The 19,725-nt window shown below is 35.6% G+C and overlaps 1 protein-coding gene and 1 pseudogene across 1 annotated transcript; one reads left to right on the top strand and one right to left on the bottom strand.

Moving 5' to 3' along the window:
• The first annotated feature begins 5,838 nt into the window (after positions 1-5,838).
• LOC142609062 (zinc finger BED domain-containing protein RICESLEEPER 2-like) lies at positions 5,839-9,358 on the top strand (annotated as a pseudogene).
• Positions 9,359-10,126: 768 nt separating this feature from the next.
• LOC142609061 (protein DETOXIFICATION 21-like) lies at positions 10,127-12,904 on the bottom strand. Its single transcript, XM_075780701.1, has 8 exons — positions 12,839-12,904; positions 11,733-11,821; positions 11,553-11,609; positions 11,136-11,182; positions 10,945-11,058; positions 10,653-10,771; positions 10,294-10,380; positions 10,127-10,210 (listed from the first exon to the last, which is right to left on the bottom strand). The coding sequence occupies exons 1-8, from the start codon at positions 12,902-12,904 to the stop codon at positions 10,127-10,129; spliced, it is 663 nt and encodes a 220-aa protein (XP_075636816.1).
• Between the last annotated feature and the right edge of the window lie 6,821 nt (positions 12,905-19,725).

Here is a 19,725-nt window from a genome sequence, read left to right as displayed (position 1 = left end):
TGTGGATCAATAATTTTGAGCTGCAAGCCGGTTAGTAGTATATTGTAATTATCTTTTTTTTTAAAAAAAAAAAACTAAATGTTTGAATTCTATATATATATATATATATATATATATATATATATATACACACCATAGGGCTTGAGCAACTTCCCCAATAAAGTCAATGGTGAAAAATGGCTATCTACCTATTATGATACATCTCCTATTCACCTAATTGAACACTGCGTCCATTCTCGCATATCGGCCAAGAGCTTTTGGATGTCCCAAGCGCTTGCTCTATGTAGCCATTGAAAGTTAAAAACGTGTAAAAACACCTTTGAACGTTTAGACCCCCAAAATACAAATCATCAATTCAAACTTATAGACAAACAATGTACGTGCGGAAAATGTAGATAAGCCAAAACAGAATTGATAACACAATCTAAACCAAAAAATCACATCTAGAGCAGAAATTAAATGACAAAGATTAAGGGAAGAGAGATGCAAACACAAGGACAACATGGCGATATGTTATTGAAGAGGAAACCGAAGTCCTCGGCGTAAAATCTCTCTGCCGCCTTCCCAGCGATCAATAATCCACTAAAAAATGTAGTTGGGATACATGGACAACAAAAAACCCTCCAAGCCTAATCTACCCAGTGTACCTAAGCCTTCCAAGCTTCTACTCCAACGAAGTTACACCAAACCTATTTCTTCTTTAGCTTATCGGATTCCGCTACAGCCTATAGCATCAACCAATATGAAATTGGTCCCTTCTTAACTGCTTCTCAAAGCACCAAACATCCTTCTCACAGATGTGGGTATGGTGAGAAAATGTTTTGGTAATGGACCTCTCAAGGATATAACAATGGAGAGGAAGAGAGTAGAGGAATTTGAAGAGTCTCTATATGAAGATTGTGGATAAGGTAATCTTGTTTTTCTCTAGGTTTTCTCTCTTAAAATTCTCTCTGAAAGCTCTCTACATTTCGTGGGCATAAGGGGTATTTATACTGGGGTGAGAAAAGAATGCGAAGAGACAGATTTTTCCAAACAGGGCTAGTTGGCAGCTTGGCCTCGCGACTTGACTGAGTCGCGAATTCAAGTTGCAAGCAAATAGAATGGCCAGACTGTTCAACTTCTCAGCACGCTTCACTCATGTGCATCATTTGGTGGCTTGCAAGCCGTGAGCTACCCGCGAGATCCAGTCGCGAGTCCCTGCTTTGCTGCACATTCTTGAGCATTTCTTCACACTCTTTCACACACTACCCTTACATGAATTCCACTTAAATACAGAGTTTTTAAGTGCTAAATTACAAGCAAATTGGCACGGAATAAAGCTAACACAATGGTTGATAAATTTCAACCTTACAGCCATAGACTTCATTTCCAAGCTACATCTACCACGACTTTTTATGGTGGTGTTGATGAACGAAGTTATGGATATATGCTAGAATGGAAATTAGATATTTATACTGTTTTTAGTTATCTTAGTGATATAGGAAGCGGAGGAGTGCAGAATTGCAGATTTTAGGAGTTGAAAGAAATGTAACGGATAATTAATCATATGAATGAGTGCAATAAAAGTTTAATAATTTCACGTAAAAATGAGAGAAAACGAATCAATTTTTTTTTTCAAGAAAACAAATCAAAGTTGGGTTAATAGATTCCATTTAAGTTGTATTTATTGCTTTTTTTTTTTCCCCCACTTGAATTGTATAATGGCCAAACCCATACTCGTAGATACAAACAACTAAATTATTGCTGTCAATTTTGGGAGTTGAAGGGAATGTAACGGCTAATTAATCATATGAGCGCAGTAACAAAACATGTAGAATGAATAAAAGAAATGTAAATGAAAAAAAAAAAAAAAGGGGAGAAAAAGAAATCAAAGGTGGGTAAAGTGGGTTAATAGAATCCAATAAAGTTGAATTTATTGCATTTTTTCCTACTTGAATTGTATAATCTCCATACTCATGGACAACTATTTTTGTTTCCCAATTTTGAACATCCCCCCCCCCCCCCTCCCCCAAATTGATGAACGTTGTTCAAGGCATGCACTATAGAATGTTAATTTAAAAAAAAATTTGTATACTTTTAGAGTATCATAAATGCGAACTCCTTTCTCTCACATGAATGGTGAATTCCACTAATTAAATTCATAGTGGGACCCACTATTTATGTGAGAGGAGGGAATACACATTTATAGTACTTTGGAAGTACCTAATAATTTTCTGTTAATTTTATACTCCTCTCAACTGTTCTAACTTGTACTATCGCACATCCTTGGTGTGATGGTCACTCCACATGTATAAATGCTTGTAGAGTGGGGGGGGTAAGGGCCGGAGTTCAAGTCTCCAAGAGAAAACTTCACACACATTTACATTTAGATTATGTTAGAATAGAAATTTTATCTTATATAAAAATAAAAATAAAAACTGTTCTAACTTGTAACATGTAAATTTTAATTAAATCGCGGGCTGTATTTAAATTGATAGTTTTAATTAGATTGGCCTTTGGGTTTATTTTATTTACATTGATCTTCTTGCATTGTTCAATACATGTTTTTTTTTTTTTTTTTTGAATCATCATTGCTCAATACGTGAACAAAAAAAGAAAAAAAGAAAAAAAAAAAGAGTGCTAGGAAAATATCAATTTACGTAGGAATCATTGAATGATGCAAATAAAGTGCAGAATTATTATTATTACTTTTATTATTTTAATGGTGTGAAATTTAATGCTTATATATTAGCAATAAATTTAACACATGCCAAACATATATGAGGTGGACCAATTACAGTTTGCCGTGTAGCATTGTTAGTCCTAAATGTCATGAAAGATCTATTATATTCAAGCCCCAAGTACCTACCTATAATAGGTGAAATTAAGCGAAACTTAAATTAAAATTCTAAATTAGAGTTCCAATTTTGCATTATGTGCCTTAAATTATTTATTTTTAAAAAGTTTTATTTCTTAATTTTAGAATCAAATATAGGGTCATATTATAAATATTCATTCAAATGAGTTATTAAATATAAAAACCAAAGAGTTTATAATAAATGAATTGTAAAAAAAAAATGTGCTTCACAATAATTAAAAAAATGAAAAATTTACATTTTATACCTAATAATATTCTTATAAAATTTTTAAAAGAGTTAACAAAATATAAAAATAACTATCAATAATATTTAAATTATATATATAAAAATTATATTATATATTTTATTGTATATCTTTAAATCTATCAATGTATACCTGAGTTACAAGCTAATTCATAATTAATTAGGTTGTGAAAATTATTATTAATAATAGTTTAACATTTATAATTGGTAATTCACTAGCTTGCCAAACACCCCCTTAGATTTTCTAGAAATTTCTAGACTCAACTAGAGTACTAAAATAACCTTATTTGCATGAATTGTAGAGATTACAGATTTTTCCCTTTTTGACACTAAAAGACTCATGCCTAGGCCTTTAAAACCTCACTACTTTTACTTCAAATGGAATCTCATTGACCACTATTGTGTTATTTAAATCAACATGTGTATGCAAACCTTCCATGTCGAAAAGAACACTCTTATGGCTTGCATTGATACTGTTTGTGCATTCTCTCTTGAATAGTTTCTTTAATATGTAGCAAAGTACTTAACTATAAATCACCATCATTAATAGACATCATAGATCAGAGAAAAATCCCAGCCTACAACACAATATCTTTCAAAATTTTGATCTTTAAATTCAACTGCACACATCCTTTAATCCATCTCATGTTGCAACTTCTACAGATCTGGCATCTAGAAGAATTAAAGGGGTTTTCTTCTTTTATATTATCATTCTTGTTCTCAAGATCTACTTTAGCTATTTTCCAGCGTTTGTGGTCACCTTTTGGAATCTCCATTCAGGCTCGAGCTAGTTTCTGTTGTTGCTTGTTCAATCCACAAAATTCTTCAATTATACACCTCATCTTAGCCATGGTTGTCTGTTAGCTTGATTTCCTTTGCCCACACTCTCTACCATGACCAATCATTGACTAGTCATAGCTTAATGTTGCAATTTTTGACTCAAATCTGAGTTGTGGCTCAGATTTATGATCTTTTGCTTTGAATCACTTACTCGGGTTGGCTGTTCTTTATTTTTTAATAAAATTTTTGTTACTTATCAAAAAAAAAGATTAAGAAAAAATTCTAACAGAAAATTATATTACAGCAAAGATTAAGATAATAGGATTGGATTTTAAACAATCACATCAATTTCTAGGTTCAAAGAGTTCAAGAAACATTCAAATATGAGAGTTCATATTTTTTTTTTTTTGATGAAATTTCATATAATAGATAAGAAAAACCTGCCTATGACTCAAAGAGACTGTTTATAACAGCCTAGTAACCCTAGAATCCTAGTTGTTTATCTTACATAAAACAATTAATTTCTGTTCATCCAACTTCATTAAAAGTCTTGACCTTTGAAAATATAAAGACATAACAATAAATTAAACATAACATAGAGAAATAAAAGACAAATGATTAATGGTTCCCTTGGGGCTTACATTCTCCTACATCACATTATCTATGTGCTTGCGTAGTTGGCTTCCACCACAACACCCCCCCCCCCCCCACCCCCACCCCCCCACACACACACAAGTCTTTTCAGTCTATTCTGCCTACAAGTATAGTTAATGCTTAGTTTATAATTTCATCCATTCATTTGTTATTTTTCAGGTAATGAAAATGCTCAATTTTTTTTTTCTTTTTAATTTTTTCATATGGAAGTATTCACCTACTGAATAATTGTTGCTCAATTGAAGAATTTATTTATTTTTATGTTCTATTATATGGTTTTGGTCTTATATTCTACATGATCAATTTTGTTATTTTGCTTATTTAAACTTGTTTGGTTACTAAGAGATTGTAGGAAAATACAAGAAATGAATAGCTTTCTGAATTAAATTTGAAATGGAAGTTGGATGGTTGGTTTATTATTATTTTTAGGTAGTTTTCCATTTTGGCATGATTTTTCTTAGTGAACAAACAAGGCATTAGGGTCTGAATATGAGAGGTTTTGAGCTGAGATTTTTGTCTATAAAGATACGATTTTGTATGATTTGTTATTAATAGTTAAATTTGAAATGGAAGTTAGATGGTTTGATTTTAAAAAGGGTAAAATAAAAAAACCATGCGTAAGGTTTCGACTAGTGCTAAGCACTATCCAGACTTTTCAAAAATATCCAATTTTCACTCTATGCACAAACCACACTTAACACTTTTTGTACTTATTTTCCCAAAAATTTAGTTTAATTGCTACAATGCAGTCCCATAGTAACTGTATTGTGACTTATATCAGTTATATGCACAATGGAGTGTTTGTGTAGTAAATAGTAGATGGATATAGCCAAAGATGGAGAAAGAAACAGAAAAAAGGCTTGGAGGAGCAGTGAAACTTTCAAATGGTGTTTGTGTTCAGGGATAACATTAGATATTTTTGAAAAATCTAAATAGTACCGGGCATTAGCCCAAATCCCAGGGGTAATTTTGTAATTACCCTTTTAAAATTTTTGTGACCATATAGAGTTCAAAATTTTGTAGTATCTAGTATTCATTCAATTTTCTTATAAACGACAAGGAATTTGTCTAAGCCTCATTTGTTGCAACAGAGATCATTTCCTGGCTGAAAAATACACTACTAAGGTTTATCTTGCAACATAACGTATGAATGATTCAAAATAAATTTTTTTTTCATAGCCTTTCCTAGGACCCCAAAGTTTATGCATGGTTTTCTCAAAAATTAATAGTCATATAATTTTGAAGCTTGTTTGTAATTAGTTCTCTTATCATTCTAGCTGTTGCACGCATGGATTAATTCCACATGGATCAAAGTGAAGAGATGAGAGATGACGAGTGCTTGTCTGGCTCAGCCTTGCCATTGTTATCTCCCAGCGAAGGGTAAGTGTCTAGATGAGTATTTCTTTTCAAATTAAATTGCGTGAATTGTGATGTTTAGATTAATTTTTGGCAAAAATTGGTTGCCAAAACTAGTGAAGAGAAATTGTTATGTTGATTCGTGATTAATGATTTGAGTTTATTTAATAGTAAAAAGTAATTTCTGAAGATCTAAAGTCTTTTAAGAATTCTATTTTTGTCATTGCCAATAGAATGAATCTATTCTATTTTTTTGGTTATTATTATTATTGTTATTATTATTAGTAATTCACATATTTATTTGATAACTTTTGTGATGATGTTAGAAATGATAGCTCTAAACATTCGCTACCAATTTGGAGTAGTCCATCTCTGGAGTTGGTAGATGATCTGCCATCTACCCAGGATGTTGATTCAACTCCTTGTTCTAGTCCAACTGAAATTCCGTCAGATGATAGTAAAGGAAAGAGAATATCGGTTGTATGGAATCATTGTAAGAAACGAAAAGTTGAAGAGAAGGACTTGGTTGGTGAGTCTAAACAACAAGTGAGCATGGACTGTTATCATTTTGATCCAAACTTAGTGAGGAGGAAGCTTGTGAACATGGTCATCTTGCATGAGTACCCTCTAAACATAGTTGAACACATTGGTTTTAGAGAATTTTCAGCTTCTCTTCAACCATTATTTAAGATGGTTTGTAGAAACACATTAAAGAGAGACATTTTGAAAATTTATGATTATGAAAGGGGGAAGACTTCTATGGAGTTGGAGAAGATTCCAAGTAGAATTGCAATCTCAACTTCTATGTGGACTTCAAGCAACAAAAGGAGACAGTTTATGCTTGTCAAAGCACATTATATTGATGACTCTTGGACTTTGGAAAGCCGGGTTATGAGGTACTTATTTGTTTTATGTGCATTTTTATTTATTAAGCTATTCTATTATATTTATTCCACCATTGATTATTATATTAATCAAGTTATATAGTAATTATTTGATTTGTTTGTATTAGGTTTATTTATGTACCTTCTCCGCACACAAACGAAGTTCTTTCTAATGCCCTTCTAGATTGCTTATTAGAATGGAATGTTGATAGGAAGTTATCTACTGTGGTTGTGGATGATTATGATACAACTGATACAATGATAAAAATTCTCTTGGACAAGTTTCAAATTAGTTCACTTATATTGCATGGATCATTGTTGCATATGCGTTGTGCTGTGTATATTTTTAATTTGATTGCTCAAGATGGTTTGGATGTTATTGGTGAAAGTATTGACAAGATTCATGAAAGTGTACTCTTTTGGACAGCATAAAAAAAGAGAAATAAAAAATTTGGAGAAGCAGCAAGACAATTACATATTTCAAGCACTAAAGAGTTGATTCTTGATTCAAAGACTCGTTGGAACTCTACATATTTGATGCTTTCTACTGCTTTAGTTTATAAAGATGTCTTTCTTCACTTGAGACAATGTGATTCATCTTATAATTGCATACTAGGTGAGATTGATTGGGAGGTAGTAAAAGATATTTGTGGTACATTGGAATTATTTTACGTAGTGACGGAGTTTGTTTCTGGTACTACCCACCCTAAAGCTAGCATGTATTTTCATTATGTGTACCTAGTGAAAATGAAGTTATCTGAATGTATCATATCTTCAAATGAGGCGATTAGGAAGATGGAATCAAACATGTTGGAAAAATTTGATAGTTATTGGAATGTGGTTGACCGTATCATGGGTGTCGCCACTATCTTAGATCCAAGATTTAAGATGAAGTTGTTAGAATGGTGTTTCCCTACAATTTATGGCAACACAGCTTATGAAGAAATTGAGAAGATTAGGAGAATTTTCTATGACTTGCTTGAGCAGTACCATTCTAAGGAAATGGATAAAGAAGACATTTTTGCTAATTCTTCATTCTGTATGACAAAGGGTTCTCAATCTAAGTCACTTTATGAGTTTGATTTGTTTGTTAGTAGTGAAATTAGAGTTTGATCATTACATTGAGGATGGAGTGTTGCCAAGAACCCCAAATTTTGATATTTTGTTATTTTGTCATGGTGGAAGGGTAATGGTGTGAAGTATCCTACTTTGCAACGCATTGCAAGGGATATTCTAGCTGTTCCGGTGTCAACAGTTGCTTTAGAATCCCCTTTTAGTACTAATGAGCGATTGTTGGGTCCACACCGTAATAGACTTCATCCAAAGACATTGGAGGCATTGATGTGTGCCCAAAATTGGTTGCAAAATGAAATTAAAGGTAACTAAACTAATAGTTCAATTAGTGATCAAATTAAATTTGTATTATATATTTTTCGTTTTAATGATTTGATGAGGTTTATTTTCTTTTGTATGTTTCTTTTCGTTTGTAGGGTCTTCATCTAAGCTAGAAGGTGGCACAATCCAAACAATTCTTGATGATTATGATGATCGTGGCGAGGAAAGTAATGACACTGAGCCTTTGGAATGGAATAGCTTTAGTTGTTTGAGTTGTTCACAGTGCGGCAATTCGGGAAAGTTTTATAACATGTTTGTAGTGTGAGATGTTTGGTGGTTTGTAGTCTTTCAATGCTTAAAACTTGGTTTATGATGTTATGTATTTTATGTTGAGACTTGGATTATTGCATTATTATGTTCACGGTCTAAATTGTATGTTTTTTTTACTTTTATTTATTTATTTTTTAAGAATTTGTGTTGTTCTATGATTACCCTTAAAGAGGGTTTGTGTCTTGAGGATCTTCCCTTTGTTTCTAGGTGGCTATGTAGCAGTTTCTCAACAAAAAAAAAAAAGTTGGCTATGTAGCAAAATTTGGATATACTCAGAAAATGATCCAATCATCAATTTCGTGATAATGGAGGTATGATATGCCACCACTATCAGTGTCTTTTCTTAAAATTATTTTTGCTTTAACATCCACTTGATGGATTAAGATTTAAAAAAAAAAAAAAATTTGTTGGGGCAATCCCTTAATGAATTACTTGAAGTCTTTTCCATTCATTTTGAAATGTGTGGATTGAATTTTACTATTTCATCAAAATTTCAATAAAAGTTGATTATCACTATTTTGGTTTCTATTTAAGTTTTTTATGACACAATAAAATCTAATCTTTTCATTTTAATATAGATAAAAAAAATTTCTAGAAACTACACTGGAGTTATTTTTTTGTTTGAAGGGAAACTTTCATTCATTCATCAAGAAGAAAAGGAAGTACAGCAGAGAGAGCAAATGAAGCTCAAGATGTCTTTACAATGCTTATGGGGGGTCTGGGTAGAGCAGGGACTGGGGCAGTGGGGGCATGGTTCCTTTCGTAGTACCCGCAGATTTGGCAAGTTGGGCGAGTTCATGGGCTGCTCTGCTATGTCTGTTTCAGATGATGAAGGCTCCAGCTGCTGAAGGAGAGAAGAGAGCTATGGATTCCGCCGAAGATGTGACCGAGCGTTCCTCCTGTTTTCTTTTGCATTAACAGATTGCACTATAGAGAGGGAGTCCGATTCAAATATGACACGGGGGGATGTTCATCTCATGAGCAAGAATGATACCATTTTCCAGGGCAATGGCTTCAACCATACAGTGTTAAAATCATCCGCTTGGCAAAATTTTATACTGAAGTAAATTTTGTTTCTCGTTATATGTGATTCAGAGAATGTTAGCCTTTATCACACCATACAGGCCACCAAATTGATAGGATTCGATCTGCTCCTCGTTTTTTTATGAGATAAAAGAGAGATGTGGTTTTTAGATATTATTGTTTGTTATAAACAGTTTGTTAAACTGTTAATGGATTCTAATAAAGCTTTTTATAAAGCCGGTACTGTATCCAAAAAACGAAAAATATAAAGTTTATACCATTCATCATGATCAGAGGATGATATAAAAGTATTACATTATACATCAAAAGTATAACATTATATAAAACACTTTAATGACCCAATTTGACTTAATAAAAACTTGAGGTGGGAGTCTACATAGGCCTACAAAATAAACTTATCCAAATAATATGGGTATTACAAATATTTGCTCAAGTTTAACAAAGAAAAGTACGATTATCAAATCTCTATTATAAAACGACAAAGCAAATGTAGGGTTCCCTATTCCCCTGCCTCTCTCTTCTTTCCCATTCTCCCCACCCTTCCTTTCAAACATAACCTGATGTAAAGACTAAGTAACAAAAAAGAATAGAAAAAAGGAAGCCTTCAAACATGCAGGGGTAAAGAAGAAAGAAAGGTAGCTTCTAGCTAACATCTGATGTGGTAAGCTTTGGCTCTTGAGCATCATCCACAGCCCATTTTTTTACTCGGTTACTAGCTACAATTACCTACACAGATGCACTCTTATATAATGTTTACAAATAAAAAGTGGCTCCACATTTTTAAGTAAATAAGGTGCAAAAGTTAATACCTGTTCGTCCCAATTGGTTTTGTAGGTGACAATAACAAGTGCAATAGTTTGAACGAAAGTTCCGAACAACATTCCCATCCAAACACCCTACAACATGACAACAAGAAAAACATTAAATGACAACAACAAAAGTGATCTTTTCAAAGGTACTTGCATAATTACAACCAAGAGAAAAGTATGCAGTGAGGTATCTAAATTTCCAATTGAAAAATGTAGACCCTTTAACAAATCAGAGGTGCTACTTTAATTAGAGCATTATATCCATTTTTAAGAGTAGTGTGAAAATACTTCTTTTTTTGATAGAGAAGATGCAACTTCTAAATTCCAACTTATTGGAAAATGGGGTAAAGATAACTCACTTTGACTCCCATATCAAAAACATATCCAAGCACAAGGCCATTTGGAACCCATATAATGTAATAGCTGACTACGTTAACGTATGCTACAATGCTTTGCCAGCCAGCTCCAACAGCAACTCCTGTTCATGAAAGTCATACACATTGGAATTATTAATGCTCATAAAATTTAGCATATTCAATCTTTACAAAAGTCAATTACTTTATGTCATTAGGATATAATTACTAAATGTGTGTAGCTTGCCTATGTAATCATAGTAAAAGGGATAACAAAAGATAATAAGAGGAAGAGTACCGGAGAGCACTGGCTGAACACTATTCAATAATATAGAGACTGCAAGCAAAGGTGACAAGTCCGCGATAGCCTCAACCACCTCCTCATTTTCAGTGAATATGTAAGCAAGTCTTCCTTTCAAGAATAGGAAGAACAGGAAAAGCACGAATCCAATGACAAATGAGGTAAACACTGTCACTACAATTGAGAACTTTGCAGCTTTGAGCTCCCTCTTCCAAGCTCATTTCCTACCCGAACACTGCATTTATCAACCAAACATTCAAAACATAGAATTGTAAGTTTTAATACATTAAAACTAACTGTCAACATAACAGTTGGGAAAAAGCTGGTAAGTTAATAAGATGTGATTATAGTAACATCATTTTCACTTGTCCCACCACTTAATTATCTAATTATGTACCAATCTCAACATATATCAACATAACAGTGGTGAAAAATTTTATATCGCTAAACTTATTGTATTATTTTATACCTACAATCTATAAGAACCATAAGTTTTAGTTTTAACTAGAAATTGATGGAACCTCCTAGCTCATTATTCTAGTAGAAAAGAAATACTTAATAGATGAAGACCATGATGATAGTGGTGATGAAGATGATGGTAATACCTTGCTGCAGACATGAATCCAAGAGATATCATCATCTCCCACCCATTGATGTTAAGGCTGTAAAGAATCATATATTTGAATTATCATAGGGTATAGAAAAACGTTGGCTGAGGCAGATGTAGCCAATAAGACCGTAGTCATAAGAGATAAGAAGCACACAAAAATTTGTATGAAAATTACCATATAGTTAGAGCATTGATGGAAACCTCAGAGTTTTTCAGGTATCCTGTTATAAGAACCAATGCTGTGTAGTACCAAAGTTTTCCACACTGAAATGAAAAACTTTCGTTTACTTATATTTAAAGCTCTAGATACCAGATATGTATCTATCTTTTTTAATTTTTTGAGTAACAAAGTCATAAACTTCAAGAGAGTTATTTACAAAGATTTAATAATCAATGACATGTCAAATAAGTGAGGTCTTGAAAGTTTTCAAAGAATAACAAAGAAGTGAACCCCATGAGAAGCCTTGATCATAGAAAAAAAGATGTTTTAAACAAATGGTTGAAGTGCAAACTATACCCTAGAGCTACAATTTGTACTTATAGTAAGTTGTGAATGGTGGTCTCTCCCTGGTAGTAGCCTTTCTCTCGACTCTTTGAGTCTTCTCCCTCCCCTTACAAGGGCCTTTCCTCCCTCTCAGGCAGTCAAAGAAAAGCTCTCCAATCCACCACACTCAACCGATGGACCAAACTATTCTAGAAAGCCTCAAGCATCTTCAGCTCACCAAGGATGAAGAAGAGGACATAGCCATTTCGACCATGAGCAGATCGGACCTCATGGAGGAATGTGCACTAAGCCTATTTGGTAAGCTACTTTTAGACCGACAACAGAATCAGAGGGCTCTAAAAAACACACTCAGAGCGGCATGGAAAATGGGATTTGAGTTGAGAATCGTTGATGTGGGAAAAGATATCTTTCAGTTTAAGTTTACTTAAGTTTACTTTGAAATACCAGATGGAGTGGGTCGAAATGAATGACCCCTAGAATTTCGACAACAACCTGCTACTATTATGTCAATGGAAAAAAGGATTATCTGTGACAAACATATCCTTCACACACTCTCCCTTTTGGGTCCAAGTTTGGGGCCTCCCATTCAAAAACTTATCAAAGGAAGTTGGAAGAGATTTAGGAAACAGTCTAGGGCGATATATTGAGACAGACAAGCGTTCTTGGCTCTCGGAGTAGGCAAAATTCATGTGGATCTAGGTAGATTTACCCCTGAGCAAGCCTCTCTGCCGAGGGGGCAACATTGCCAACCTGCATAAGAGCAAAACATGGGTCACCTTCAAATATGAGAGGCTCCCATGTTCTGCTTCCAATGCAGGCTCTTGGGGCACGATGACAGACATTGCAAGACCTTCCCTTACTACCCCAACTCCCCCAAACAATATGGGGACTAGCTCAAAGCGAAGGGGAACTTAAAAGGGGGTACGGAGAGGTATAGAGCCTCAAGGAACGGCAGCCTAAATAATGGTAGAACGGAGAAATCAACGGATAGATTCGGGGAAAAATCAGCCTCGATGATTGAAAACTCCTAGGACCAGGAGTCTGACCAGAGGGCAAAACGGGGTTTTTCAAAGCGTAGGACAAGACAGATAGGACTATGCCTCCGACAGGAGGGGCGATATCGAGGGGTCAAGCCTCCAAGCAGGGAAAATTCGGGAAGCAGCAACAGGATCAAATCATTTGACATGATAGCTCAGTTACTTTGCCTCCTTCATGACAAGCATCGTGTGGAGGTATCGGGGAAGGGCTCTAGAGATGAATCTTCCTTAGTGGGCCATCCCAGCTCCACAACACAGGAAGCCCACGAAGTAACAAGTACTCTAAAGCCCACGGTAGAGAAAGATAACCCGTCAATGCAATCTGACTCTCTCTCAAGCCCAACAAAGGGAGCATATCCCAAGGAAAGGACTAACTGGAAGAGGAATGCACGTGAGAAGGGGAAACAAGCCCAATCCACGCCCACAAGAGCCCAGGTGAAACGCTCTGGTACTAAAAGGCAAAATAAGCTTGTTTTCTCTAAGGAAACAAAAGGTACCTCTCCTAAAATAAAAAAAATATGCACTCCACAACACTCTACCCCCACTCTTATACCTGATGGATCGGCGGTGTCTACAAGGCAGCACCGTCGGGCGCCATATATTGCATATGTTGGAACTGCCGGGGAATTGGGAATCCCCGGACAGTCTACGCGTTGCGTGAATATGTGCGACAATGGAATCCCTATCTCGTCTTCCTAACGGAGACAAAAGCAATAGTCAAACGTATGGAAAAAGTTAAATACAAATTGGGTTTTTCAAATGGCCTTTTGTTCCTAGTAGAGGCCGTAGTGGACGATTAGCTCTCCTTTGGTCAAAAGAGACTCACTTGGAGATCAAATCTTACTCACCTCAACACATCGATGCCATAATCTTTGAGTAGCAAAATAACAACAAATGGAGATTCACAGGGTTCTACGGCCACCTCGAAACTCACATGAGAAAGGAATCCTTGAACTCACTCTCTTACCTAAGTAATCAATTTGCTTTACCTTGGTTTTGCTGTGGTGATTTTAATGAGATTTTGTCTATGACAGAAAAAATAGGGGGAGATCAGAGGTCTCAGCACCAAATGGATGGTTTTCGTGAGGCTGTGAATGTGTGCGGCTTCCAGGACCTTGGTTACTATGGCCCAAAATTTACCTGGTGCAACCTGCAAGAGGGAAATAACAGGGTGTATCTCAAGTTAGATAGAGCATTTGCTAATTCCGATTGGCTGAATATGTTTGGAGATGTAAAAGTCCAGCACCAGGTTGAGTCCACCTCTGACCATAGCATTTTAAGAATTTCTGACCCAAGCCATACCCCCCCTTCTCATAAGCGACGTTTTCACTTCGAAGCTCTATGGGCCAAAAGGGAGGATTGTCATGAGATTATTGAAGTAACTTGGTTTAGTGGTGTACCTGCCAACACTCCTGAGGGAATTGCTTTCAACCTTAACAGATGTGCAGCTGACTTGTCGGTGTGCAACAAAGATGTGTTCGGTAACATTCCAAAAAAAATCCAAGAGAGGAGGAATAGGCTCAATTTGCTCATGGCTCAAGACTATGATGGTTCTAAGGGTGTGGAAATAAATCAGCTTAGGAAAGAATTGAATGATTTGCTTGATAGTGAAGAGATTTTATGGCATCAGAGGAGCAAAGTGCATTGGTACAAAGAGGGAGACAAAAACACAAAATTTGTCCATGCTAGAGCTTCGGATAGACGGAGAAAGAACACAATTTTGGGACTTTAGAGTGAGGATGGTAGATGGTGTGATGAAAAGGAGAGTATCTCAACTACGGCAGTGGCATATTTTCAAAATATATACACCACATCATCACCAAGTTGTATTGTGGAAATAACCAGGGCCATTCCAAAGAGGATCACTAGAGAAATGAATGAGGAGCTGACTAAACCCTTCACCAGAGAAGAAGTTTCAAAAGCCCTGCACTAGATTCATCCCACCAAGGCCCTAGGCCCTGATGGTATGTTAGCTGTATTTTTTCAGAAATATTGGAGCATTGTAGGAGCTAATATTACTAGCATGGTGCTTAATGTCCTCAACCAAAACCTTCCCATGGCAGCAATAAACCAAACAAATATGCCCTCATTCCGAAAACCACTCACCCCACCAAAATGACGGAGTTTCGACCAATAAGCCTTTGCAATGTGATCTATAAACTTATCTCCAAGACTCTTGCAAACCGACTCAAAGCTATCCTAACCACGGTTATCACTGAAAGCCAAAATGCCTTCACCTCAGATAGGCTAATCACCGATAACGTATTAGTTGCTTTTGAGCTTATACACTACCTTAATCATAAATCTGAAGGGAAGGATAGTTTTATGTCATCAAACTTGAATGAGTAAAGCCTTCGACAGGGTCAAGTGTGGTTTTGTGAGGGGAGTTATGGACAGGCTAGGATTTGATGGGAGGTGGATATCTCTTATTATACAATGCATCACATCCGTTTCCTATTCTGTCATCATTAATGGTGAAGCATTTGGTAGTATCACTCCCACTAGGGGCCTTAGACAAGGCGACCCCCTCTCTCCGGGACTCTTCCTCCTATGTGCTCAAGGTCTATCAACCCCCATCCACTAGGCAGCCCGTGCCCAAGCCCTCTAGGGTATCTCCATATGTAGGGGCTGCCCAATCATCACTCACCTATTCTTCGCAGACGACAGCCTTTTGTTTTGTATGGCTACCTCCCAACCATGCCTCGCGCTGGTTCAGATTCTTAGCTCCTACGAAGCAGCCTCAGGAAAAAAAATTAATGCAGATAAGTCCTCTGTTTTCTTTAGCCCTAACACTCCTAATGATGCTAAGGAAGAAATTTTGGGCATCTTAGGCCATATGCAGTGCTCCCAACACAGGAAATACCTCAGTCTTCCTTCCCTTACTAGTAAATCCAAAAAGCAAGTCTTTGCGGAGATAAAAGAGAGGGTAAGCAAGAAGTTGGTTGGCTGGAAGAAAAAACTTCTTTCCATTGGGGGTAGAGAGATTCTTATAAATCAGTTGCTCGAGCGGTGCCTACATATACCATAAGTTGCTTCCAATTGCCAAAAGACCTTATGTGATGATCTAGAAAGAATGATGAGGAATTTTTGGTAGGGTCAAAGAAATCAAGAGACAAAAATGGCGTGGGTGAGCAAGCAGAAATTATGCAAATCAAAGCTTTTTGGGGGCATGGGTTTCGAAAACCTTCAAGCATTTAACTTGGTTCTCCTCGCCAAACAAGATTGGTGGATTCTTTCCAACCCACACTCCCTAATGGCTCGGGTCTATAGAGCAAAATAATTCCCCCATGAGGATATATTGAGTGCAAAACTGAGAAGCAATCCGAGTTATGCTTGGAGAAGCATTTACAATAGCCGGTTATTAGAAAGGGCACGAGATGGTGGGTAGGCAACGGAAAGAGGATTCACATTTGGGAAGACAAATGGATTCCAACCCCAACCACTCACAAAGTGATCTCCACTCCGAGAGCTTTCAAGGACTTCCCAATGGTTTGATCCCTTATTGATGAGAATAGCAAATAGTGGAAACCAGATTTAGTAAGATCTCTCTTTCCCATTTTGAAGCAAATGAAATCCTTAAAATTCCCCTCAGCCACAACCTACCTGAAGACTCTCTAATCTAGATGGGGAATAAAAAAGGATCCTTCACGGTGAAAAGTGCCTATTATGTGGCAAAGGGGCTGCTTGATGCAGGTACAGCCAGAGAAAGCTCATCAAATCACCAAGCTTCTCCCTTTTGGAAGAGAATCTAGCAGCCAAAAGTTAAAATTTTTGCTTGGAGGGCATGCTTGGATGGTTTTCCTACAATGCTCAACCTTCGGCATAGGGGGTTAAATACCTTTGGTTTCTGGCTAACCTGTGACAAAGAATTGGAATCAACAACCCATGCTCTGCTCCATTGCAAACACGCCAGGAAAACTTGGGCTTGTTGGAATGATTGCCCCGTGGACCTCTCCTCTCCAATGCATGACCTCATCGGCATCACAACCCAATTTCTGGAAAAAGGGTCTTCTGCTGATTTGGACCTATTCTACATGGTTGCCTGGACTATTTAGAGAAATAGAAACAATGCCATCCACAACGACACCGGCTGCTCTCCAACTCAAGCTTGGGAGATAGTGAAGCGAACTCAAACAGACTTCACCACCTCAACCACTCATGATCACCTCTCTCACCCAATGGATAGGACTCATTGGTCTCCTCTCCCTCTAGGCTTCCACAAAATTAATGTGGATGGGGCAACTGCAAATGATGGAGAACATGCTAGCGTTAGTGTTATCATTAGAGACCACATCGGAGCCACTATTGGAGCTCTCAATAAACTCCTTCCATCGGCTTTTTCTGCTGCTGTCACAGAGGTGTATGCGCTGCATTAGGGGGTTCTTTTTGCTATAGAAATGGGGACCTCCAAAGCCATATTTGAGTCTGATGCCCTAAGTCTTATTTAGGCGTTAAATTCGAATGAAAATGGGGGGGAGCTCGGCCACATCCTCCAGGATATCAAGTCCTCGGCTTAGGCCTCCAACTGGAGCTCCTTCAAACATTTGAAAAGGGATGGCAACAGAGCTACACATGAATTGGCTAGGGAAGCAAAGTTCTCAGCTCAAGTCCACACATGGAAGGGAGTCTCTCCTCCTTTCATTCAGCAGATTTTAGAAAATGACTTATTGTAATTTCTATGTTTCTTTAGTTCTGTTGCAATTTTTTTTCAGATCAATGGAATTTCCATATTTCCCTATCAAAAAAACAAAAACAAAAAAACTATGCCCTAGAGCTTGGAGTTTTATGGATTTTAACCCCTGAAGTTATATTCTATTTGCATTAGCAGCTCCTTCTATCATATTTTCCGTTAAGTGTCACGTAAGTTTGTGACATGTGCTAGTTCAATAAAATGATGCCATATCATTTTCATTATGTCACGTGCAATTATTTTATTGGGCAAACTAAACACATGTGACAAGCTTATATGGTATTTAACAAAAAAGATGGACGGGAAGAGCTATTGATACAAACAGAATATAAAATTCATATTATAAAATTTTAGAATGTAAAATCCAAAAATCCTTAAACTTTAGGAATGTAGGTTACAATTTAGCCAAACAAAAATGATAACTAACTATTTTAAAATAATTTATTTGTTTATTTCAGACCATATACCATACTGAATTGATTTTGGCCTGTACTTTTAAAGTTACTAAATTCCTAGTTCATCTTTCAAGTTTATTAATTGCATCAACTCACTAATTGAGAGAGAAAGCCATGAAAGGAAGATATGGATTACAATTGTCACTGCTGCCAAGTAAGTAATAATCATGTTCTTGCACCATATGATTGCCCACAGAGAGTTCCCAATGCACTAGACATGCCCAACTGCATTTTCAAATTCACAAGAATTACATAAATCTCACTAAACAAGTTCTGCTAGGAAAATTGAATTTCCATTCATCAAACAACTTTTTTTAATAACCAGTTACAATTTATAATCACAAAAATGATGCAATAATCAAAACAAAGAACTCATCCAGTGTGGGTGGTTATTTGAAGCAATGTTACAATGTGATAATAAATAGTTTTTCTTCTTTTCTTTAGTAACTAGATGATGTCCCGTGCAATGTGTGGACTATTTTATAATTTCGTTTGAAATCATTGTTATGTATATTAAGACCTACATATAATATTTATTTTATTATATAATATTTAAGTTTGCCCACAATATTGTGGAATATTTTGATACTTAATTTTCTTAATTCATATTTTATTATAAAAAAATTGTATTAACACTATAAGACTATAACATATTATAATATTTACCGTTAAAAGTAGATTTTATTTTTTAAGTTGATTAAATGATTTTGAAATCTATAAATAAGAATTTAAATCATAAAATACTTTTATATCCTAAAATTACATAAATTTAAGCAACCTCCCAAATATTTCCTCAATCACTTTATTCTCACAACCACATATGAAGACCTCAATCGCAAATACCAAATTCATTATCTCAATGAAATTAAGAAAATCATTTATAAATATAAAAATAAAGAGAACATGATTAAACAAAGAGAAATTTGCTAAAAACACATTCATTTATCAAAATTTAATTGTTTTTAGTTGGATTTCCATATCATTTTTTAAAAAAAAATGGGAAATACTTTGAAATCATCATCAATTTTTATTTTTATCACTATAGCTTATACCGCCCAAAATATATAGCAGTAAAAAGACCTACAAATTATGAGTATTAACACAAAATAAAAATATAGCTTGCTTCATAAATAATCAATTAGAATGTTTCTTTTTCTCTTTCTTTATTTCTAAAACAAAATACATTTATGATTTTTCCAAACCAAAATCACAAACACCCAAAGACCCAAAACGAATCACAACTTTCACAAAATCCATAACGTTCGATTCCAACATCAAAACCATAAGCTACCGTCATTGAATAAAAAACGTAAGCTCCCTTCCTTAGTCATAGCCTACTCATACGGTTAGGATCAAATGATACTACAATGTTGGAGTTATGTAGGTGTCATTGAAAGGTTGAAGATATATGACATCATTTTTTGTCTGAATGTATTTGAGATGGGATGGCATGAAAGGTTGTGAGCAAGTGTATATAAAGG

Source organism: Castanea sativa, chromosome 9, assembly GCF_040712315.1.
Source record: "Castanea sativa cultivar Marrone di Chiusa Pesio chromosome 9, ASM4071231v1".
In the NCBI taxonomy this organism is placed as follows: domain Eukaryota; kingdom Viridiplantae; phylum Streptophyta; class Magnoliopsida; order Fagales; family Fagaceae; genus Castanea; species Castanea sativa.
This window is presented reverse-complemented; position numbering and strand designations above follow the sequence as displayed.